The 25,340-nt window shown below is 47.5% G+C and overlaps 1 protein-coding gene across 1 annotated transcript in view; it reads right to left on the bottom strand.

The window, feature by feature from the left end:
- Positions 1 to 2,719: 2,719 nt before the first annotated feature.
- Positions 2,720 to 25,340, bottom strand: part of CLIC6 (chloride intracellular channel 6) — a 41,070-nt gene continuing 18,449 nt past the window's right edge. Inside the window, exons 2-6 of the mRNA XM_036101887.2 lie at positions 9,106 to 9,215; positions 8,375 to 8,500; positions 7,641 to 7,747; positions 6,721 to 6,902; positions 2,720 to 3,106 (exon numbers count right to left, since the gene is read on the bottom strand). Coding sequence (XP_035957780.1) covers positions 2,945 to 3,106; positions 6,721 to 6,902; positions 7,641 to 7,747; positions 8,375 to 8,500; positions 9,106 to 9,215 — 687 coding nt within the window. The 3' untranslated portion in view covers positions 2,720 to 2,944. The remainder of the gene's footprint in view (positions 3,107 to 6,720; positions 6,903 to 7,640; positions 7,748 to 8,374; positions 8,501 to 9,105; positions 9,216 to 25,340) is intronic.

Genomic DNA, 25,340 nt, shown 5'->3' on the forward strand with positions numbered 1-25,340 from the left:
AAATTACCTCTTGAGACCTCTGGTCTCTAGAATCCCTTTCCTGGACTGAATGTCCTCATTCCATCCCCAATCCCTGGGCAGTACCCAGAAAGTATAATTTTGCGACACTCCTATATCCATTCCAGCCTACAGGTGGAAATTCTGTGTTCAGAAGAAAAGCTGATTTTTTTCTTTTTTTCCTAATTGTAGGGCCTCTTGGGCAACCAGAAGTGAGAATGGGATCCTCTCCACCTGGAGAAAACTTCTCAGCCAGCCTCAAAGCGGGGATTCATTCACTGAGTGTCCGTATTTGCATCCTATACAGTATGTTTTGAAGAACAAACACATTTTGTTTCAAGACCCGTGCTGTAATAAAGACTTCAAGCCAGTGAACAGCCCTGGGATATTTCTTGCCTTCGCCAAAGGAATAGCCTTTTAGGGGCCCGTGAACAGGATGTAAGGGTGGGACCCCAGGGTGAGGCTGGCCAGGGACCACTCACTTTCCTACAACCACACTGAAAACTGAAAAAAACAGTCTGATGACCTCCTACTGTAGCCACCTGGACAAGGACAGGTCACACAAGGACAGGTCTTTTCTGACCTCTTTTAAGTCTCCATTAAAATGTCTTTGTGGCTCACAATTCAAATACGGGTTATTTCTAACTCAATTACCAATAATCCCTGCTTCGACATTGCTCTTGTTGTTTTAAAGGAAGCCATTCCTGTTCATTTTATTCCTTTAAATCTAAGTGAGGAAGGGAATGTGGAAAAAAATTAAAGATCTTGGTTGCGTGTAAACATCTTTATGCATTTAATTTTTATGGCACACAGAGTTTATGTAGATCATGTCAACATCTAAAAATACAAAGTTTGCACTAGTAACAAGTGGTAGTCTATTCATCGACCACGTGTAGATGTACCATTATAACACGAGACTTGAAAATCTGACTCCAAAACAGATGTGAAACATGCATAATGGGGAATGCTAGACATAAACTCCAAAAATGTAAAGAGTTAACAAAGAGAGCAGACTGCTGGGTGGGCAGCCCCTGCATGAAACTGGAGCCTCCAGTAAGAGGGAATACAAAGTAGCCACTATATAGTGGACTTTGTTTCTCTCACTGGACATTTCTCACTAAATCCCAGAAGAGTTGCTGTTAATGCTTTTTATTTTTTTAAGATTTACTTATTTATTTTAGACAGAGAGAGAGAGAGCACAAGCACGAGGGGCAGAGGGAGAAGGAGACAGAATCTCAAGCAGACTCCTTGCTGAGCGCAGAGCCTGATGCGGGGCTCCATCTCACGACCTTGAGATCAGGACTGGAGCGGAAACCAAGAGTCAGATGTTCAACCGATTGAGCCACCCAGGCGCCCCACATCTTATTCTTTTCCAAATAAATGCAATAAATTCTTTTCCAAATAAATGCCCATGGAGCAAATGCATATTTTTTTTAAATGAGCATTTAGCATCAACCACAGGCTACCACCAAATGGACAAGAGGGTTTCTGTAAGATGTATGTAAACGTCAAAGGAACGCAGCCTCGAGAATGCTCGAGAATGCTCAAACCCAGAAGGGTCGTGATGCGCATCTACACAGCCTTCTACACCGTCTCCCGTGCCTTCAGCTGGAGCCCGGCTGCCCAGCCCAGACGCACTACAGATGAGAGGCTGGCTGTAGGGCGAGGTGGCAGGGAAGCCACAGACAAACCAGAAAACTCTCGAGCCTGAGTTTCCACTTCCTCCCCAACTTGACTGGTTACCAGAACCGCCCAAGAGTAGTCACCATGAATTCAGTCCCCCTGGAATTTCCCTGCCTGACCAGAGAAGCAACAAGAACCAGGCTAGTCCCACACCCCATCATCGTTGAAGAAGCGCAGTGCTGGGTCTGAGAGAGGGCAGCCCTTAGAAGGAATCAAAGTGTGCTTGGTTCACATTTCACCACAAGACAGGAGGATCCTCCAACATGCAGCTGATGTTGAGCATCCGCAGGAAGGCATGGTCTCATGAGAGGGGAGGGAGTGATCTCGAGAAGGCATCCAAAAGGAAGCTGGAACAGAAGGCCACGTGCGCTCTCCTCCGCTGCCTGCCCTGGGATCCAGACACAGCTGCCATCACCAAGGTGGTAACGAGGCAGAGAGGGGACCTCCCATAGCTCCCAGCCCCTGTGGTCCCTGCAGGTCCCTGCAGATCTGTGGACTCCAGCTCTCCACCTGTGAAACCTGATCGTAAGCAGCCTCTAGCTCTGCAGTGCCGGATCTTTTTGGATCCTCTATGGATGATCATCAAGGCTTCACCCACAGGCCCCCTCACTGATTTCATAGGAATGGAGCTGTGTGCAGTGTGAACGTCTGTGAGAGACTAAGGAAGGAGAAGATGTTCACCAATAAGTTATTGGCAATTATCTAGGTGGAGTGAAATTTTAGGTAGTGGTTTTTTTTTCTTCCTTATATTCTCTCACATTGTTTTAAAATATTAAAATAGGCATGTAATCATCTTGTGACTATAAAAACGGTATTTTCGTTCTGAAAAAAAAAACTATTTTAGAGGAGAAAAATAAGCTGTATATGATGATTATGAAAACTATCAGAGACAGATGAATTTTTTTTTAATTGAAGGAGGAATTGAACTCAAATCTAATTTGTCTTGAAACTTAAACTGCAAAGCACATGTCCTAATATCATGGTTTACAGGGTCCGTGAATGCCAAAGAAGTAAATTAAGAAGTCAATTGGACGAGTGGTGGGTGTCACAATAGATATTGGTATTATTCAGTTACACAAGTGAGTTGACAAATCACAAGGCCATGTACCATTTGGTGTTGAGTGGCTCTCACTATGATACAGTATTATTAAAATATGGGCATTATGGTTTTTGGAAGGAATACAAAGGACACACTCACAAAGAACACACTCTCATCATAGCCTAGTTCATACAGCCGAGAAATAAGACTGAAAACACTCTGGCTTCACTTCATTCTTTCTGCAACATCTGAATATGCATGTTCAATCTCCTGGTCAGCTGGACATGTATTCGTGAACTCATCCCTAGCATAAGCATTGTTCAAGTATCTCCAGATGCCAGTCATTTCAGAAGGAAATTCAAAATCTCTGTATCTCTTGGCCACGACCTGAAAATCAAGAGGAAATAATCAGCAAAGGAAAAGCCCACTAATGTAGACAATTAGATCAGACAATCCACTCTTTTAAGGTGTGTAATATATTCTCTTTCTCAAGTCCTGAAGTATTCTTCTTACAGCCAGCCAGGCTACCCCAAATTTCACTTCAACTTTGCAACAGGAAAGTTCATGAAAGTACTGGGCTCAAAAGAGTGGCTCCACACAATCCTGCCCACCAATTTATCCTAGATAGATCTTGGGATCCACTGGCATCAATTTGGTCTCTACTTTGGTGGACTTCTCCTTGTCTTGCCAGCAGTTTGGGCTTTGTGTGTTCTGCTGCTGTGTTATTTGGTGCCTAAAGATTCATGAGGATCTTTAGACTGTGCCTGATTCACTGTGAAGTGCTCTCTTTTTCCTACTTGCTGAGCCTCACCTCCTAAAATCCCAGATATCTGTGTATATTATTCCTACAGATTTCCATCATTCTGTCACTGAAGAGATCACCTCATTGTCAACAAAGGAACACAAATCCTTATCCTCATGGAAATGGTAGATGTGAGGACAGGGCAATTGAGAGTGAACTTCATGGGAAACACAACAGTGTGAGATGTTTCCTTTGGCTGGAGGGGCGTCGGTGAGGAATTTGTCAGAAAGGACAGTATATTCTGGTGGGCACTTTATCAGGTTCCTGGGGCTGCTGTAACAAAGTACTATAACCTGGGTGGCTTAGAACAGAAATTTATTTTCTCGCAGTCCTGGAAGCCAGAATTCCAAGATCAAGGTGTCAGCAGGACACATTCCCTCTGGGAGCTCTAGGGAAAGATCTGTTCTCTCCCCAGTTTCTGGGAGTTTCTTGACTTGCAGCAGCATAACAGCAATCCTCACATGGCATTCTCCCTATGTGTGTCTCTGTGTCCAAATTTCCTTTTTTTATAAGGACACCAGTCCTATTGGATTGGGGGCCCACCCTACTCCAATACAACCCATCTTAACTAATTACATTTGCAAAGATCCTATTTCCAAATAAGGTCATGTTCTGAGGTACTGGGGATTTGGACTTCAACATATGAATTTGGGGGGATGCAATTCATCCCCTAACAGGGACCCAGGACTACAAACGTCAGTTCTGCTTTGTGGCCTCCTATTGTATTGGTTTCTGGATGAAGTGAACAAGGGACAACACAAATTAGAAGATCTTTGGGACCTATCACTCAGATCTTGCAGGCCAGAAGCCATTGATGCGGCCAAACAAGACAATACCACTGTCAGAAACCCTCCTAAATTGTTTGACATCTTTTACCTTAATTCAACCTTACTGCTATTGATGTTAAGAATTCTGCTTTCCTTTTGTTTGCAAAAAGTCAAGGTTACGGTTAGAGCATCCTCCACTCTGAGGCTCACAGATTAGGCAAGAGGTCACCATGGCTAAAAATGAAGCCCAAGCAATTTACAGTGTCTCTCTTGACTGGTTCAAGGACTGCTTCTTTTCTCTACTCAGCAGCCACAAAGCAGAATGCCACATCACTTCTCTCCACTTCCCCTCCCTGTTCCTTCAGATTAAGGGACGGGTGCCAGAATACAAAGATGGCGCCTCTGTGTGGTTCCTCCTTCAACTCTCCCTCCCCAGAGATCTCAGCCCAAAAGTGATCTGTGTGGGGCTGTTCCCTGATTCTCCTCTCATGGCCCCAGTCCTCAAAGAAGTTTGGTGTTGGACATTTCAGGACTGTACTATTTACTTTTATAGAAATCTGAACTTTGCTAAACATACAGGGAAGCGTGCATTGGCTCTGTGACACCTCACACCAGACGAAGTTTCTTAGTCTTCAAATTGGTATTCTGTCCTTTTCTGGTTTTATGAAAGATGAAGCTTTACTCTATTTTTTCATATTGTTTTTGGTGGGTTTATAAATTCCTTTACTCTCTCATCTTTTATCATAAATTCCTTTAGACCGAGTCTCATTTCCCTTCCGAAGATGCTCCATTCTGAAAGATTATTAAGTTGTTTGGTATTTTGAGTGCTCAATGGCTTTGAAGAATTTGCTCTCCGGTCTTATATTTGAGCCAGGGACTGCGTTATTTTACTCTGAAGTCTACCCCATCTACTGAAATTTAAAAAACTCTTTTCTTATAGGAGCTAAACAAGTGGCAATCGATGGTGTATGGTTGGGGCATTTCTCTTGCTCTTCCCCAACCTCCATGTACCCCTTCCCCAACCTCCATGACCATATAATGGTCATGGCAATGACTACAACACATCCACTGAAGGGACTAAACCACCCACAGCTACATAAATATCTTGTTGAAAAATGGCTCCCAAACATAGGAGGTTTTGATGAGTTGAAATGCTTTCATTACATTTTAGATGTTGGGAAACTGGCAAAATTATTGAAAACAACATTCACTTGAGGGCTCAGACACATCTTCAAGGCTTGGATTTCAAGTTAGTATCCTTCAAGCACACTGGGGAAGAGAGAAGAGGAGAAATGGGGCAAGGATTAGGAAAGGAATCGGGAAGGAAGATGAAATGCAGAAACGAAAGGCAAGGCGATGATGAGGAGCAACCAGGGGCAGCTGGTAGCCTGTAGGAGTAACAGCAACACAGATTAGGTGAGCCTAATTTGTAAATTTCTAAGTGTCAATGATATGCTTAATTAGACCACCGGGTCCTTGATGTGGACTTCCCTGTGTCTTCTTGCCCATCTCCCCTATCCTTCTACCAAGGACCTAGGTTTGGACTTGGTGGAATTTTAATCATAAAAGTGCCCCAGAACAAGGCTTGGCCTTCTTCTTGGGGCCTTCAAGGCTACTGAGGGCCAAGAACATTGCAGTTGTAATAATGATAACAATTAACACCTGTAAGTGACGTGAAGGCTGGGGGCACCATTGAGAGCAAGCCATAACTCCGGAGGCCAAGTGTAGGGCCATCTACTTTGGAATCCCCCAGGGTCACCCCTGGAAGTTCTGATTTAGGAGACCAGAGGCTGGATGGGGGATTTACAATTCTAAAAAGCTCCCCAAATAATTCTTATGCCTACTAATGCTGGAGAACCAGTGGTCTAGAGAGCCTTTAAACCCTAAAATATATGATGCATGATGCTGACTTCCCATTCAACTATCTGGGAAGACATGATGCCAAACCTGGCAGAGGCCCAGCCAAGGAGCTCCTCCCTAGCTATAGGGGGTCAATACTAAGAGCTGAGAAGACACACCTCTGTCATCCCTACGCAGAGCCATTTCCCCCGCCAATCACCAACAACTGACTGAATTCACACTGCCGTACTCCCAGAGCCTCAAGCATTAAATGCCGGGTATAGTCACTGTCGCCCTCAAGTTGTCTTGCCATAACTTTTCTTTCGGCTGTGGGGGTAAGACTTGGAACAAGAAGCAGTGAGGATGGAGGGGTGAGAGCCAAGCTCCCAAATGTTTCTTGAGACCACCTGAAGAATACCTGGGAATATCCATGTATCTGAGACTGGGGATTCGACTGCCTCAAAGAGGAGAAAAAAAAAAACAACTGACTTTTTAATTCAGGAGTCTGCATTTTAGATTGTTTTGATGTCTGGCCAAAATAAGACAAAGCCCCATTCGTGTATTCAGCACCTGCAGCAGGAGGAACATCAAACCTTTATAATGTGAAGCTTGGGTAAGAGGTTACAGTCAGCTAATGTGAGCTCATCCCCATCCAGGAACTTCCTTCCAGAAACAGTGACGTCCTCAGTGCTGTAAGCATCGATTTCATCAGGCAAAGGGCTATTTAAGTAATTATCCAGCTTCTTCAGGGCCTTCAACAGGTTCTTTTCATAAACTAGAACACAAAGGCAGAAAATGACTAAGATAAGCCATACGAGTTAATGTCACCTTTCTCTAGGGGAGGAGGGTGGGAGGATGGGTTAGCCTGGTGATGGGTATTGAGGAGGGCACGTTCTGCATGGAGCACTGGGTGTTATGCACAAACAATGAATCATGGAACACTATATCTAAAACTAATGATGTAATGTATGGGGATTAACATAACAATAAAAAAATTTTAAAAAAAAAGTCACCTTTCTCTAGATATCAAGGAAGGAGTCAATCACCTTTCCCTCATGGCACATGGCTGGGCAGCACTGGGGAATTGGAGGGAAGGATGTGGATTTCTAAGATCTGCATAAAGGACTCACTCCTCCCTGGAAGATAATTCTGCTGTCTACACAACACTGCTCCTTCTTGAACTCATCCACGTATTCAAAAATATTTATGGGAAGCCCATAAGGAAGTAAGCACTGGCAAGAGCGTCATTGAAACTGATTCCCATGGTGCAGCAGGTGATTCCTGGTGGGGATTCTTTTCCCCTCAAAATGTTCTTTTCTGGGCTCCCAATCTCGATCTCCTGAAACCCACATGCAGATTCAACACTAGAGGTACTTTTTCCTTATTTCTAGATACAGGTCCCTACTCCCAGGGACATTAGTCAGAACTCCCAGGATCTTAGAAGCCACACCAGAGGCTGAGCAAGGGGCAGTCCGAGTGGAGAACACTGAACAGGAAGATGGCAGGTACTCACTCTCATTTGCATCCTTCTTGGTGTTTTTTATAAATGCGGAGAATTTGGCAAACACATCATTTCCGGCAAAGTTAGAGTCAGGGTGTTGGGTCCCCAGCTTAGGGTACCTTGAAAAATTTAGGATTGGAGTATCACAGATAAGCAATGTTTGAGTTGGGCTCATACAAATGGGGCGACGTGGGCGGGGGGAAGACAGGTCTTTCTCTGAGAGGATATAAAAGAAAAAAACTTCCCCCTTGAATGTTTTCCTAATCTTTTTATCTCCAAGCTTTGGAAGCAACAGTCTAGGGAGAAAGCCCTTGCTGTTCTCATCCTGGCACACCTTGGACCCGGCTGGTCTTAGTTTCCTTTCAAGTAAGACAAAGGTGGTGCACTAGAAGGTTCTCTTCCAGGTCCGACACTCTGCAACATCCCATGGTAACATGCACACCTTACCTTCCAGCAGTGGACCTAAGAAATGGCCGACCCATTAGACATCGACCCACCTCCTCCCCACTTCCTGCCATCAAACCGTAATTGCCAACCTGCAGGTGCAAAGCAGAGAGACCCAGGCCTATCATCACTCAAGGCTTCTGATCTTGCTCTGTGTTTTCTGTGGCACACCGCAGTACAGCAAAGGAAGTTAAGTACCGTGGCCACGGAAAACCAAATACATGAATCCAGGAGCTTTCAAATTGTCTGTGAAGGGGGAAAAGTGACAATCAGGTTGTGAGTGCTGGTTTTACGAGGCCTACCTCGGGGGAGCCAGTTTCTCCTCTAAGAACTCCTCGATCTTATTCACATCCGTCTTGACTTCACCATCAAAAGTCATAAAGGGAGGGTTTGTTCCAGGAGCCAGATTTTGTAGGTCTGCGGGTTTCCTAGGGTGGCGGTGGCAGGGGGGGTAGTGAACAGCAGCTTTTGTAAATAGTTGGCAAGGTGTAGACTCATTTCCAAAGCTTAGCCGGGTCCTCCCCAGTTTACAAGGAGCAACCCTTGAGAATGTCAAAAGTGATCGTGGGTTTACAAAATGTCCTACTGACAACGAAAGTGTGGCTCTTCTCTGGATGCAGAGGTGAGAGAAAGTGAACTCTCCCCAGTGTCCTCACAGGAGATCTGCACACACAGGCTTTTGAGAGGTTCTCCGCTGACCAGGAACGGGGTGGGGGGGGAGCAGGTTCCTTATGGTGCCCCCAACTCCTCCCTGATCACGTCTGATCCGATCCTGTCATTACTGATGAGCCCAGACTTGGGCTTCAGTTCAGAGCCCTGACCGAGGATGGATGTGCCATGATATCGCCCGTGGGTCCTAGGAGTGTGTGCGTGTGAGTGTGTGCACATGTGAGTGTGCCCGTTTTGAACGTGTGGGTGTGTTACATGAGTGGGGGGGGTATGAGTGTGGGGTGTGAGTGTGGCTGTGAGTTGGGTGTGGGTATGAATGGGTGTGCCAGGAATCAAGTAGAGTTATTTCAATAGTGCATCTTACCTCTTCAGGTCCACTGTTGTCACATTAAATATAACGCCCTTTAGCCAGAGAATCATAAAGAGGCGCTGGGAAAACGGGCAATTCCCAATACTCTCACCATCATAACCAGCCTAAGTGGAAAAAGGAATCCTTATCAGAGCCAGCCTCACAATTGTAAGTGCCAGATTCCGCACCGCGCCGGCACAAAACCGTTACAGATTTGTGTTAATGGTCATGACGCTGTAAATACCCTTCTGGGGCCATTTCACTGAGCCGCTGAGCTCCGCTGGGGTGAGGGTGGGGGAAACACAGGGACGGGCTGCACCGAGCATTTCCTTCTTCCTTCCCACCACTCACCACTTCCTTCCATGCTGGGCCTCTGCACGGCTTCCGCACAGGGAAAGAGCGGCAAGTGGGAACTCCCTTTGTTACCCAAGACATGCTCTTTCCCTCCCTCTGTCTCGAGATCCTCTACAGAAACAACACACCTCTTTCCAGGATGAGCAGGCTTAGAAACACCCCAGCAGACTCTCCCCCTGAGACACCAGCCCTCATGGTCTCTGTGGTGCCTGTCTGCAGAATGAGAGGGTTGCCTTATCTGCATCCTAGATCCCTGGACACTATAAAACATGGATGTCCCCTCATCTGATTCATGGGGTGGCGGAGAGCTGGGGGGCATTTGTACCGAGAAGGGGGATTATTACACAGTTGGTGTTGAGGGGGGGTGACTCCTCCCCAGTGACCCAAAGCAGGTCACATCCACACACAGCTCCCCCAAACACAGACACACTCATACTAAACACACGTCCTTCTCGTGGGCTCCTGGCAGAGGGGAAAGGCAGGTGATGGGGAAGAGAGGAGGGGGGGGCTACACACTCCCTAGGAAATAGAGCAGTAGAATCAAGGCCAACAAAGGAAGCTCCCAAATGTTTCTTTCTCCTGCCATCTTGCCCCCAAGCCTCATGTCTCTGACAAGCTCGTGGCACAAATAAGATGCTGCTGGAAAGGCAAGAAGGTGGCTTGGACATGCTCTTCACATCTCCAGACTGCAAGCACCACACCCAGCCAGACCTCAGTGACAGAAACAGCCACAATTAATCCAGCCGCACATAGTTAGGAGAAGCCGGAGAGGAAAGCACTGTGTCTGTAACGGGCCTCAGAGGACATGAGGCAGGAAGCGAGCTGCTGGCTTGGGAACTGAAGAAAGGCAAGAAAAGATCCCAAGAAAACTGGACCTTCAGAGAGATAGTGTCCTTAAGTCACCTGAAAGAGTTGTTTTTTCTTGTTTTTTTCTTTTTAAAGATTTTATTTATTTGACAGAGAGAGAGAGCGAGAGCAGGAACACAAGCAGGGGGAGTGGGGGAGGGAGAAGCAGACTCCCCGCCGAGCAGGGAGCCCGATGTGGGGCTCGATCCCAGGACCCTGGGATCATGACCTGAGCCGAAGGCAGATGCTTAACGACTGAGCCACCCAGGCGCCCCTGGAGGGGTTGTTAATAATAAGATGTCCTAGAAATTAAGAGGGTAAGAGACCCCCAGTTTTTAAAAGATTTGATTGGCCTTTTTACAAAAGACACATCCAAATGGCCAATAAGCACATGAAAATGTTCCTAACATCGTTCGGCAGCAGGGCAGTGCAAATTAAAGCCACAAAGAGATCCCACAGCATACCTCCCAAAACGGCTAAAATGAAAAGCTCTGACGATACCAAGTGTGGACAAGAATGCAGAGCAACCGCACTGCCTTTCGCTGCAGTCGGAGGGCAAATGGCACAAGTACTCTGGAGACGTGTTTGGCTGTCATCTACCAAAGTTAAGCATAAACCCTACAGCACGCCACTTCCACGCCCGACGGGAGGGAGCGATGAGGGGCACGAGAGACACAGTTGTTGAGAGAAAGAAACCAAACTCATAGGAGTTCAGACATAGGCAAACTTCTCTGGGTGACTGGAGTCCGAAGAACAGTTGTCCCTGGAAAGTCAAGTATTATCCGGGAAGGATGGGAGGAAGGCTTCTTGGTAGCAGAAATGTTCTAGATCTTGATCTCCGTGGTGGCTACACAGGTATATTCAAGTGGCAGAGTCTTAGGTTTGGGTTATGTTACTGCATGACTTAAGGGAAAAAAAAGGTAAAAATATGAATTAAAACACTGCAGAGAGTTGGATTCAGTAAGTCTTGCCTGGGGCCCAGGAATATGAATTTTTAACAAGCTCTTCCGAGGTGATGTCACACTGGTGGCCAGAGACCCATGAAGGTGGATTTAATGCACATCAAGAGGCACCAACAGAGGAGGAGGAGCCGGGGAACACAGTAGGGCTGCTCAGGAAAGGCGGGGAACGGAAGGAGAAAAGGGGGAAGAACGGTAAAGAGCAACCTGAAAGGAGAACTCATTAGAGGGTGACACAGCTAATGGAAATTACTCACACTATGAAAGGTAGAAGGTATATTGAGATTATATTTGCAGCAATCCAAAATTTCACAAAAAGGAAAAACTTCTACTAGATTTATTTATTTATTTGGGGCTGGGAAGCAGAGGAAGAGGGAGAGAAATCCTCAAGCGGACTCCCTGCGTAGCGTGGAGCCTGCCCCTGGCTGGATCCCAGGACCCTAAGATCAAGACCTGAGCCAAAACCAAGACTTGGGCGCTTAACAGACTGAGCCACCCAGGAACCCCATTCATGAACTATTCTTTTGTGTACAATAAACTCTAAATACTATTCTAAAAAAAAAAAAAAAAAAAAAAGAGGCACCAACAGACTTCGAGAACTGGATTCAGAGTGCTGGAAGCTCCAGGCCCTTGCTGCACACCCGTCCACCCCCTCCAACTCTCCAACCCCCACCCCACCCCCCAGGCAGGCGCTGGCCTGTCAACCCAGCAGGGGGAAGGGGCTGAGGATTCCCCCAGCTGGAGTCTGAAGCTTCCCGGCGGCGCTGGAGGGTTGGGGAGGCGGGCAGGCAGGACCCCCCCTCCCCCCGCACTGAGTGGGCATTACAACCCCCCTGCAGATGGGCCCTGAAAACAGCTCCCTGCTTGGCCGCCTGAGGCCATCCCCTGCCCCAGGGTCCACCCCCTCCCGGCCATTCTGAAGGCCACCAGGGCTCCTCCTCACTCCATTCTGGAGCAAGAAGAGCAGAGCTGAGTTACATAAAACTCCAGGCGGCTGGCTGCAAGGACCCCTCCTAAGCCCCGGTGCTTTCTTAACTGCTGCAGGTTGGGGCAGAATCAAGCCAAGAAGAGGGGGCGGGGCCCCGAAAGCACAGGGACAGAAAGCCACATATTTTGGCCAGTCCTGACTTGCTGGCAGCTTCTAAACCTCTTATTTTTAGAGTGGTTACACTAAGCACAGTCAAGTCTAAGATAAATTCTGCAGAGTGGGGCAAGTGTTTCTCTTTCTCCCTTGTCTCTGCAGCCTTGGGAATCCTGTCATAACTCATTCCGAATGTGGCCAAATCCCCGCAGAGCCCGTGTGTGTCTGCATTGACGGGCATCGACGAAAGCTCATCTTGACAAAGAACTCCAGGTCTGGGAAGGGGCCTGTCCCCCCCACCCCCAAATTGTTCTTCAGGCCGCCTCCTGAACGCTGGAGAAACTACTTCTCCAGGAAGAATAAAGGGGTTAGGAGCAATCCGTCCTTTCAAAGTAAAACCTGCCTTTGCCACCCAGCTCTGCAGACACAGACACTTGGCAACAGGCTCCTTTCTGGAACAGGGACGGAGACAGGTGGCCGGAGGATGGCGCAGCGGCCTGCAGGCCAGGGCGCCAGGAGCTCCCAAGGCAGGGATGAAAGTCACAGCCGCCTTCTGCACGCGCCCCCCCCATGTGGCCCCAAAACAGGACCATTGCAAGCCAGCGGGGCTAGCAGGCTGGAGGCTGTCCGGCCTTTTCGAGAATGAGTCCGTTTTCGAGAATGAGCCAGCCACCCTGGCCGCCAATAAGCAGGATTTACATACTCGGTGTTGCCTCATCTTAAATGGCTCTGAAAACACTTGCCCGTCTCGCGGTCTGTTGTAAATGAGGGGTTCGGGGGAACACATGGAGGGGGTGGAGCGCCGAGGATGCCTCGCTGCAGGGTTTGATTACTTTAATGTGCTTTCAGTGCTAGGACACGCCAGCGAAAATAAAGGCGGAGCTAGGCACTCTCCACAGCCCGGTATTGAGCAACACTGGGAGGGATGGTGTTGGTCATGTTCATTACCCACTCCTACTCATACGGTAGGAGTGAATAACTGACTCCGTCGCCATAATTGAGATGTTTTATGGAACCAAGTTTTATTTTCCGTTGCTGATAATTCTCCCAGGCTAATTACACTCTGGGCTAAAATTTCTCAGCAGAGTTTCTCAGCCCACGGGGGGAAATTTCTGTATGTATACCTTTCTGATAAAAATCAGATGAAGCAGGGTGAGCGATCAGAGTGTCTTGTTTCCAGTGAAGACCCAGATGCTTGGATAACCCAGAATTGCGTGTCTGCCTTTCAAATGCAACTGTTCTGAGGGCCTGTGATGGTAATTCTCGAAAGGAAAACACAAATGCCTCCGACAGGGTCCGAGGCATTCCTTTTGCCACGAAGGGCAGCTGTGGCCTCGAGGGGGCTGTAATTCTGTGGGTCCCGGCCTGCGCCCACCTGCCCCGCACAGAGCCCCCCGGGCCCAAGGCCGAAGGGTCCCCATGTCACCGCAGAGCCTGGCGTCCCTCCTCACCTCAGGCTTCTTCAAACTAGAGCTTCTCCCACTTACCCTCTGCACACTCAAGCCATTCAGAATTTGTGGGGAAAATATATATATATTTTTTTTCAAATTTCCTTTCCCTGCTTTTTGCTTCAGGCAGATGACCTCTCCAGCACTGTACTGGGGTTATAGGGAAGGGGCACGACCCCCACCCCCAGCTTCCACTAAAATGCCTCCTGCACTGCCACTGCCTTTGAGGGACCAAATGGACCCCTGGCATCCCGGCCCAGACCTGACACTGGGGTGACAACCCCCCTCAAGGTATTTTTGGCAGCTCCTCAGCACCGCTCCCTCTCCTTTCCGTCAGAGCAGGCCACACACCCACCACCTTGATTCTCCAACTACTTGGCTCTACCTTCTTTCTAGAAAATTCTATGGGGGCCTAAAGGTTAAACATATTCTATAAAGTAAGCCCTTTTCCCCTCCCCTACCCAGATGTAAAAGGAAAGACAACTGGGGGGGGGGCAGAGGGAAGATAAAGGAAGAGGCAGTAAATCACTAATATTCTCATTGTCCCTTAGCTGATAGCTGGCTTTCACCCAAGGGGGTAGGACAGCATCCCGAGTGCAGGGAAGTATTCCAGACCGACCCCGCAGGAAACCAGGAGGGACGTGGGGGCGAACAGCTCATTTGGCTCGTCACAGGGATTGAGAGAAAATCAGTGAGTCATGACAGGCTGTCCTGTTTCCAGCGTGCTGGAGGCACTCAGGCTGAACACAAACAGTAGCTGACCAGGGTGGGCAGGAGGCAGAAGGCCAAGTGTGACGTGGGAGGCCGCGGGCAGCCCCCTCGCAGGTTCAGTGTGTCTATCCTGACTGGACGTCTCCACAAGGCCGGGGCTCCCTTCCTGACACCTGACTCTGGGGTCTGATGAACACCTCTCACGGTCCCTGAGGACTCAACAGTTATTGACCACCGACGTGGGGCGCCTGGAAGCCCCGGGGCTCGCAACAGAGAAATGTGGGAGCACTGACTGCTCCCCGTGCCGCCCAGCCTGCACCCACCCTGTCTCTGCACCTGCCATTTGGAGAAAGTCAGGACTGGGAGACCGTCCCACCCCAAGGAGAAGGCCTGTGGGGAGCAGTAGAAAGGTGGGGGCACTCCTCCTGGGTCTCTTCCGGCTCCCATTTGGAAGCAGGTCACTCTAACCCTCAACACGGGGGTGTCTGGAGGGAGGGACCCATCTTCGTTCATCGGGGCCACTCCCACCAGCCCTGGCAGAGTTCCTGGCACACAGGAAAATGACCAGAGGCCTGAGTCCAGTGGCTTCCATACACCTGGAGCCTGGCTGGCCTCAGAAAGTGCCTTCCAGCCCCTCCCTGCTCTTTCTTTTCTGGGCCACCTTCCATGAACTTTTCCCTTTCAGAAGCTCCAAATTCTTCCTACTAAGATATCACCCATGGAGAGTGACGGTTAACAGTGGGGAAGAAAATAGAAGGGGCTGGAGGGAGGGAGGTGGGGGGGAGAGGGAGTTGGGGGGGAGGCCTGAGTTACAGGCTTTAAAGTCTTCCCCAAGCCTCTTGAATCTAATGGTTTGACCTAAAATGCAATATTTAAGTAGATCTGAGACTTCCTGATTTTGAAGAATTCTGTAAATTTTTTAAAAAATGTATAATTCTTTCCATCTGCCTGATAAATGGAAGTTTCTATTTTGGGGCAGCGTGGTCAAGGGGAATGAGCGCAGGCCGTGGAGGCCGGGAGAGCCGGTGTGAACTCCGGCCCCACCACCGACCAGTGTGTGACCTTGGGCAATTCACGTGTTCTCCCTGAGCCTCAGTTTCTCCATTTTAAAAACAGGGATAAGGAGAGCCACGCCTTGCAGGATCTTGGTTTGATACCCCTGGGTCTCCCGGGCACTCAATAAAGGCCGGTTATTATTGTCATTATCCCCCATCAGCAGCATCAACATCATTACTCCACCAAACGGGAGGGCACCAGAACGGACAATTATGGAATTGAGGGAACTTTTTAACAAGGCTCAATTAGTGTGATTTTCGTGCCAAACTGTATAGCCCTTAAAAAGCCACAGATCCCCCCCGCCCCGCCCAAAAGTAACGCCTCCTATATCTATTCCAAGTGAAAATTAACAACCGAGGTCGTTTTCTTAATTGCAAAAGCAAACACATCTTCAGCCAGGAGGCAAAAAAGGGCAGGGCCTGGGCTGGCATTCATGTCTGGGAGCTACACCAGCCTCTTGGGGAAGGGTCCAGAGGAAAGAACATCTGGACAGCTTGCGCGCACCTTGACCGATGGCAAGGCTGACAAGCCCCAGGGGACTGCTTTCTTCCCAGGAAATGGCACCAAAGGCCCCTGCTTGTAAAAGTGAAGGGGATCTCCTCTCTGACTTTTGCCATTGGCGCTAAGGGACCCTGACCGGTTGTGGGCTGTCTTGTGTCCACTGTCACTGGGGGATAGTGAATTGCACGTTGTGGAAGAGACCCCATCAGGATTTGAAGGTCTACACGTCAGACCTGCAGATCCACATGAAGAAAGGTTATTATAACCAAGGAGGAGAGAAATTAATTAACCGATCCCTTTCTTGTCGAATGAGAATGTTTTCAAAGGAAATGCCTCCAAAACCAGTGATTTTTCAAAGCAAAGAGTCATTGAATACTTGCTCTGATTTTAAGTATGTTTCTAAACCACTGACAGCCATTAATCAGATTTAATCCTCTCAAACTCTTGTAAGATGCCTTAGAACTACTCCCATTTTACAGATGGAGAAAACTGAGGCTCAGAGAAGCTAAGCAACTTGCCCAAAGACACAGACAGGATTGGGTGAATAAAGATTTCTCTTATTCTCCCAAATGGAATCCAGTTAATGGTCCCAGCTTCTTTCCAGGTCCTCAAGACGGAAACCAGAGTCTTTACCTGAACATCGGTCTGTCCCCAGCACAACAAAGGTCTCAGAGCCTCCCACCCAAATTCCTGCAGCAGCCTCCTGCTGGGTCTCCCAGCCTAGGGTTGCTAGCGCCTCTGATCTTTTCTAAATCCTGGACCATCTAGATAAGATGCCATTTTCCTTATATCTTAGATCATTCAGCTGGAATGTTGTTCAAATGCAAATTCAAATGAGGCTGCTCTCCTTACAGTGTGACCAAGGCAAAGTACCTCCCCTTCAGGGCCCCAATGTCCTCATTTACAATGGAGGGATAACAGTACCTACCTTTCCGCGTTGGACGAGAATTCATTAGATGTTACAAAGAACAACGCCTGACCCCCGGAAACATTTGATCATCTGTTGCACCTTCCCTCCTTCTTTCCTCTCCTTTTGTGAAACTGAATGAAGGAAACCTCATTTAAAGTTCTCCTGCCCAACCAACTCCACGGCGGACCCAACAGAAAGAAGCATCCCCTGCATCTTCCAACAGGAAGAAGCCAGCTTTGCTATCCCAGCAGCAGGAAGGAAGATTTTCTCTTCACCCGGCAATGGCCCGGCCAATGAGAGACAGTCACAGCTCAGCCAATGAGAAACCGTCACCTCCTCAAACTCTCACTTTTCTCCGACAGACTTTCATTCAAAGCAGCCCCTCCAAGTCCCTCCTTTTTCTCTAAAGTAGCATTCCTCTCCTTTGTGCTCTGGACTTACCTACTGTTTTGCCATAGCTTGCACGTCCCAAATTTCAATCCCTCTGCCATTCCCGAATATACCCAGGTTTCCTGGTGAAATAATTGGCTGTTTTGTTTTCAAGGTTGACACTTTATAGGCCAGTTAACCCAGTTATTCTCCTCAAATGCTGTTCTCTCTCTGGCCAACTGCTGTGTCCTTAATTATCCCATGTCACCCTCCTACAAGACCTTCTGTCCACCTCGCTACCATCTAACTGCTGCCTCCAGACCAGTAGGTGAGCACTCCCATTCTAGATCCCTTTCTGTGACTGTCCACTGGGCATTGCTTTTGCCCTTTGCTGAATTCTGCTCGCAATACAGACAGACGGCTCCTCCTGGCTTAGCACCAAAGTGTTGACTAATTGTTTCCTGTTAGTTGCATCCCTTCATGGCAGACCGTGTCAGCCTTCTGAGCCGGACAGGGGGTTGTCTGCTCCCTTGTAGTGTCTGTAACACGTTCATTTCCTGCCTAACCCCCTGACAGCATCCACAGCACTGAGCCAGGCCTGCGCAAGTCACTTTACAAAAACTCCTATGGTGGATCAAATGGCCACGGCCCTGCAAAGTTCTAGCAATTCCTCATCACCTATAGTTCCTTTAAAGCCAGTGAAACCCCGCCTTCTCCCTCAGGAGAACATCCGCCACACCCAGCAGTGTGGCCAGCCTCCTCGGCCCTCAAGCATCTCCCCAGCCTGCCTGTCCTGGGGCACCTTTCCCCACCCGCCCAAAATGACTATCTCTGGGTAACAAACTCATCCTGGTCTGATTTTAAAGCTGGAAATTCTGCATCGCCCTCCCCCAGGCCCTAGGCAAACTGGAACAGCTGGTCACCATACCATCTGCCCAGATGAGAGCCTTATTTTTTTAGGGGAGGAAAAACATAATAAATGTCCTCCTAGATTACCTAGAAGCAGGGCTTTGCTCCTCCCTAACCAGAACATCAGCATAGATTAGTGTAACGACCGATCAGATTAGGTAGCTGATACCTTGAGTGCTCAGAACTATCCGGCGCCCTGGAAGAGCGGACGATAAACAGAGGGTGAGGTCTGCAGGGGTCCAGGAAGGAGGGAGGAGTTACGACCAGCCTGGCAAACGCCCCAAGTTATGCAGCACCAGCTAATAAAAGAACAGCCTTTCCCTTCCTAGCGGCTAGGGGAGCCCTTGGGAAAGAAAAGCAGTTAAAAATCAGTGGTGGGGTTCAGGTGGCAAACTTACCCCAGAATCGCCCAACTCTGGGTGTGATGGATGCTCTAGACCAAAGGGAACCACAGACCCTGGAACCCAGAACCATGGGCCAGGAACCAGGATCTCCAAGGCCACAATTTCTCTCGAATCCGCCCTATTACCCCTGGGATTAAAAGGAACAGCAAGAACCTCCATCCCAGTCAAGTAGGAAAACTTTCCGGATATACCCTACGTCAGAAGCCGCTGGGGAGAAAATCTGCCTCACGGGAATTTGGAGTTGATAGATCAGTACTGATTAGGAAGTGTTACCTTAGAATTTATCTCCCATCTGTCAATCCAACAAGAAGACACATAATTAGATGCATCTTCTCAAAATAATTCACCTGAGTCGTTAAGAGGATCATAGATCTCAGTTCTTTTACAAGTGTCATTGAGAATAGAAGGGCTATGTTGTAAAACAGTGATGATGAGGACAACTAAGAATTAGCATTTACACTCCACCACTCATTGTTCTAAACACTTCACTTGTATCAACTCAGTCCTGACAGCAACCCTATTAGATGTAGGTACTATTACTAGCTCCATTTATAGGTGAGAAAACTAAGACACAGAGAGGGAAAGTAACTTGCCCAAGGTCACCCAGCAGGACTTGAACCCAGGAATCAGCCAGAGTCCATCCTCTTCATCCTACTCTGGACACCAGCTTATGTTTAAATGGAACTCCAGCAAGGTCCTTCCTCAGAGTAAAGGTCTGCCTCTTGGTTTTACCACCATCTCTTTTCAGTAAGGATTGGAGGTGGCTTGGGGAATCCGTAATTATAATAAAATGCATATTACAAGCAGATGCAAAGGACAAACAGTGGTTGGGACAGAAAATGGAGCTGGGTTAAGGCTACCAAAAATGCATGCCCTGTGTGCTGGGGCAGGGATAGAGGCAGAGGGGAGAAGACATTTGACAATCCTGGGAACATCTTGGCGGCCAAGTGGGCTGCGGCGGGGGCGGGGGGGGGGTGCCCTCTGGCCATGTGCTACATATTCTGTTCCCTCTCTAAGAAACTTTTGCTAGAACTCGAGGTGACAATGAGTTTGACATTGCGCCCCCATCCCCACAGCTGGAACACAAACAGTCCTTCTGCCCAGTCAACACCAGAACCTCCCTACCGCATCCAGGGCTGGCATCTGCCGGCAGAAACTAGGGAGTCCTGCAAAGCCATGCACCTTAGCAGATGATCCCGCCTCATCTTCCAGCAGGGCAGGCAAGGCCAAAGTGCTCCTTGAAAAGATCCTGTCGATTCCATTGGAATCCACTCCATCACAGACCATGTAGCATGCCCCATGCCATATGGCCAAAGGAGTTTGGATCTGGAATTTTCTTAAGGCAGATAACAACCAAATGCCTGATCGTGGCCATGAGCAGCCTTCATTAAAAACCTGCAGAGAGCCCTAAGCACGAAGCAAGACCATTTCCTGCTGCAGCCCAAGGACGTTCAGACTTGCTCTTATCACTGGAGAATCTGAGAAGGCGTGGGTTAAGGACCAGGAGGACAACCTCAGAAGCAGACAGGAAAGTACCCACCAACCAACTTTCCAAGTAGGTCTACTCTTGACCACAACTTGCTCTGGCCATGGCTCAGGGCAATGATGACAGAGGGTGAAGCATAAACTCGAAGATGACTTACTGGTGCACATGGACAGAATAATGGCCCCTCGGGGATGCCCACATGCTATGTTACCTTCCGGGGCGGAAAGAGCTCTGCCAGTGTGATCAAGGCTGTGGCTTCGAGATGGACAAGTGATCCTGGATTACCAGGTGGGCCCAATCTGATTACATGGGTCCTTGCAAGATATGGTATGTGACTGGTCTGCAAAGATTTAACAAGGGAACAATGGTCAGAGAGATGAACGCTGCTGGCTTTGAAGATGGAGGAAAGGGGCCGTGAGCCAAGGATGCAGGTGGTCTCTAGCAGCCAGGAAAGGCAGAGACCTGGATTCTCCCCAGAGTCTCCAGAAAGAGACAGAGGCTGGCTCGTGCCTTAGTTTTGGCCCAGGGAGACTCAGGTCAAGCTTCTGACCAATGAAACTCAAGATAATAAATTTGAGTTGTTTGAAATCACCAAGTTTGGGGTGATTGGTTACAACACCAATAGGAACGAACACAGTTAACTGTTCCTTATGAGAATGCTAAACCTCTTTTCAAGACAGTTCAGTGGATCAGACAACTAATCAGTCATGGAGAGGGACAAATCCTGAAGCATTGGCACTCGGCCTATTCCTAGAAACTTCCTGCATGGAGCCACCCCTCTCATCTGCCAGGGATTTGCGTGATGGCCACGGGCACAAGGAGGATAAGTACAGCTACCATCTGAAGAAGGCCCATGTTGAACCCACTAACAGCCAAGCCAAGACCACAGCTCCTCTCTATGGACTTGTGAGACAATAGTGCTTTGACCTGAATGGTGGGGAATCTTGCTTGTTCCTCCATGTCACCTTTGGGGTCACAGCTTATGATGAACCAGCCCCAAGGTAGTTTTCCACTGGGACTCACCCGGCTATATTCTTTGCCCAATTTTTTATTTTATTTTATTTTTTATTTTATTTGGTAAGACCCAAATTGAGGATTCATCCGGCCAAAAATCTAACTGGTCACAGTCACAAATCATCATATCTAGAGGATGAGGGGTCCCCCAAGGACATTTTGCCTCTTATAATCTTGGTTCCTTACTGTAGTTTTTAGAACCTGCCTTTTCAAAAGGCCTTTGGAGCATCAAGCTGTAGAACAACTTCAAGAGGCTGATGGCGCTCCCTAGTGGTCCTGAGATGCACCTTCAGACTTCCCACCTTCACTCTTACCACATCCATCCCTAAGTTCTGGGGGAAAATGTCACAAGTTCATTTTTTAGCCCCTGTAGGGGGCTTTACCTTTCCGATTTTCCAGGGACTCACAGGTTTCCTGCTACCTAGATTTTCGATTTTTAAAACCAGTAAAGTCCTGGATAAACTACAATGCACTGGTCTCCCTGCCCTTGGACTCCCTCTTAGACCCCATGTTAAAACCAACAAAGAGGGCATTGTCTCTCTGTCCTAGGCACTGGGCAAACACAACTGGGACCTGAACAGTATGGCTTTAAAAAGGCCTCTTGATTTGAGATCAGCAGCTGAATTGTGCGTACTTTGCTCATGTTAGGAAAATAGCAATTTATGACTCGTAAATTATTTCTCAATTCTCACTGAAGAACAATGGAAAGAGGAGGGAGGAAGCACAGTGGGTGGGAGAGCAGGGTCACATTTGCTGGGCAGAACAGAACATGAAAAAAAATCTAATTATCTCTAGAAGCGTCCAGATTCAGCTTTCTCAACTTGCTCAGAATTCTGTAGCTCTTTTGCAAAAGTCATTAGAAATCTGTAGCTTCCTGAAAAACAAAAGAGGTACTTGTTTTCTCTTTATTTTTCTTTGTAATGTTTATAAGTTTTAAGGAAGCCAAAGACCTAGAACCATCTATTTACAAAGAAGAAAGTTTACTGCCTCAAAGACACTCAGGTTGGTTTCAATGACCAACAAATCAAAGTTGTATTGATTAGGACAGGGAAGGGGACTAGGAATTACATAGTACTTTTTGTTCAGATTAAACTAGCCAATTAATCAGAAATATCTTAAGGGTTACCGAGGGAATTCTTGAAAGACAGTTTAGGATGAATGTGGATTTTAGGATGCTTTCCTTTTAATATTTGGCAGAAACCAGAAGCTTTGTGGTTACTTTTCAGGTGGAAGGCAAAGATCACCTGGGCTGTATGATTTGTGAGATCTGGAAGAGCCCACCTAGCTAAAGATGCCCATACCAGCCTTCCACGAAAGCCTACATCTCAGAGAATCATCTAGAAAAAAAGCCAGTCTGTTAAGATAAGTGGTCGCGGTTACTCTTCTCTTCCCCAGGAGGACATGGGCCCCAGCAACCGCCAACCTTCCCACAAATTGACACTGTCCATTTCCTCGTACACAACACAAAAATGTCCACTTTGATGACCCTTTCTGCACTTTCCTACAGGTGTTTGCTCCAGTGGCAAAACCAGATCAACACTCTTGTCTCGTCTTATTAAATGTCATTTTGTAAAGTTATGCTTGTCAGATCGCCTTCCAAAAGTTTCGAGGCACTTTTGAGAAGCCATATTCATTACCACAGCTATAGTTCTGAAGGATATTCAAAATTTCAAATTAAGTCATTTGGTATACTATCATGGAATATTACTCAGCCATAAAAGAGTGTAATCTTGCCATTTGCGACAACGTGGATGGACCCAGAGGGTATGATGCTAAGCGAAATAAGTTAGAGAAAGACAAATACCATTTGATTTCACTTATGGGTAGAATCTAAAAAACAAAACAAATGAACAAACAAACAAAACTGACTTTTAAATATAGGGAACTAGTGGGCGAAACAGGTGAAGGGGATGAAGAGGTACAAACTTCCAGTTATGAAATAAATAAGTCACAGAGATGAAAAGCCCAGCGTGGGGAATATAGTAGATAATATTGTAATAAGGTATGGAGACAGGTGGTGACTACACTTAGCGTGGCAAGCATTGCATAATGTATAGACTTGTCGAATCACTGTGTTGTGCACCTGACACTAATATAACATTGGACATCAATTATACTTAAATAATTAAAAAAAAAAACATCTGGTATACTGAAAAACAGCAACCGAGGGTACCAAGTAGGACAAACAGAACAGAGCCATTTCTAGGCATTAGTTAATCAGTGTCTCCTGCAGTTGTCTTGCCTAATGGAATAATGGATTATCCCTGAGTGGCTTTTGCACTTCAACAAGAATAGCAAACAAATGAACAGCTCCCAGCACAAAACACAACTTCTCGGAAGGAGAGAGGTGATTACATAACGCACTATGGGACCCCAGACCAGATCAATGGTATAATGGGATGGTATTTTTACTTAAATGCAAATTTAGTAAACTTTGTCCTGTATCTTCCTGGTTAATAAGAAACCTGAGCCACATCAACTTGCTAATTTTCCCTGACTCACCCTGTTTTCCCACCGAGATCTGAAGGTAAGCCTGCATTACTAAACAGAAATCCCAGGCTTCACAAGCTTTGGACTCAAACCAGCCTATCATTTTGCATCGGTTAAAGGAGACAGAAGAATCAACCAGGAGGTCACAAAATCCTATCAGGTATAAGTTAGGAAGGGTTGGCATTAAGCTTCAAAAGCAAGAAAATCAGAGTCAGAATAAAAAAAAAAAGTGCATTTAGTAAAATGACAAAATGCTAGAGGAACTATGCTTGGGAAGGTAACAGCTCCAGTTGTAACAATTAGATTTTATTTTGCATTTCCTGGCAGGCTCTGATGAGCTCCATACAAGTTCAGGGGTTCCTAGGTCATGGATAATAAGTGTGTTGAACTTTGAAGTTCTTTGTCAGTGAGCAGAGACACACAGTACCGATCTACAGATGTTCATAATTTAAATGGGGAGACTTGGGGGCTCCAGACATTACAGAATTATCTGGAGGCTTTATTAGTCCCTAGGACTATATTCTATGCCCTGGCCTGACCCACACAACAGGGAAGGCAGGTGGCCTAAGGCCAGGGGGATCAGCTGCTCTCCAGACAAGGAGAAATACCAACGGGCTGGCCACGGCTGAGGCTAACGCCCTGGCTTTATTATAAGGAAGTCTTTTCTGTGCCACATGCTTTTTTTGGCAAATATTGTAACTCCCTCCCCACCCTCACCCCTGGGAAAAGAGAAGGAGGGGCCTATACTATTTCAGGATTCCCTAACCCTGACTCTTTAGCTCAAAAAAGACAGTGAGCCAGAGATCAGCTTCCCAGAGTTGTCCACAAACCAGTCAAGGAGCAAACCCTTCCAAGGCTCCTGTTTTTAAAAGGGGCAGTTATGGTAAGCGGCCAGGAAACCGATGTCCCTAATTTGTTGCAAATCATACTGTGGCCTCCGAAACCCAGTGTCGGGGTGATGAGTCACTTCATCCGCCCAATGGAGACAGACACAAGAGGAGAGACTGGGGTTTTCTAAAGATGTTCGCTTATTGTCCTAAATCCAAACCCCACATCGGGCTCCCTGCTCGGCGGGGAGTCTGCTTCTCCTTCTCCCCTCTCCACCAGTTCATGCCCTCTCAATCTCTCTCTCTCAAATAAACAAATAAAATCTTAAAAAAAGAAAAAAAAGAATTGTTGTATTTCGGTTTTATGTTGAGGGCCAAAGTAAGGCTTGGGAAACTGGACTTCAGAAAGGGAGGCAACAAAATACTCCTATTTGCATAGAATAACTTGCAAATATTGCACTCTAGGGTGTCTGTAGCTCATTAACTACACAGAAGAAGACAGGTGCCCTCCCTTTCAGGAAGAATATGGAGTGGGAAGATGATCTGGCTGTGATATGGCGGATGCCACCCATCAACCAGAAGTCGATCCTGGGCCCCTGGATATCCAGGCATGTTCCACCCTCACCCATCATAAGCTTGAGCAGGATCAGAGTAGCCCCTCGCCCTGCTCCAGCCCCCAGGTCTGTCCTTTGGGAGCAAACAAGGGTCCAGATGCCCCCGCTGGAACCCCAAACAAGCTCCCATGATCCATTTATAGGAAAGAAGGGGACAGTCTTCTGTAGGAAGAAGGAAGCAGAAGCTTCTCTCACCCCATGACCACAGAGCCAGAATCAGGGTGGCTGCTCAAAGGGGATATGGGCATCTGTTCGGAGGGTGGGGGGAGAC

This window comes from Halichoerus grypus, chromosome 1 (assembly GCF_964656455.1).
Source record: "Halichoerus grypus chromosome 1, mHalGry1.hap1.1, whole genome shotgun sequence".
Lineage (NCBI taxonomy): Eukaryota > Metazoa > Chordata > Mammalia > Carnivora > Phocidae > Halichoerus > Halichoerus grypus.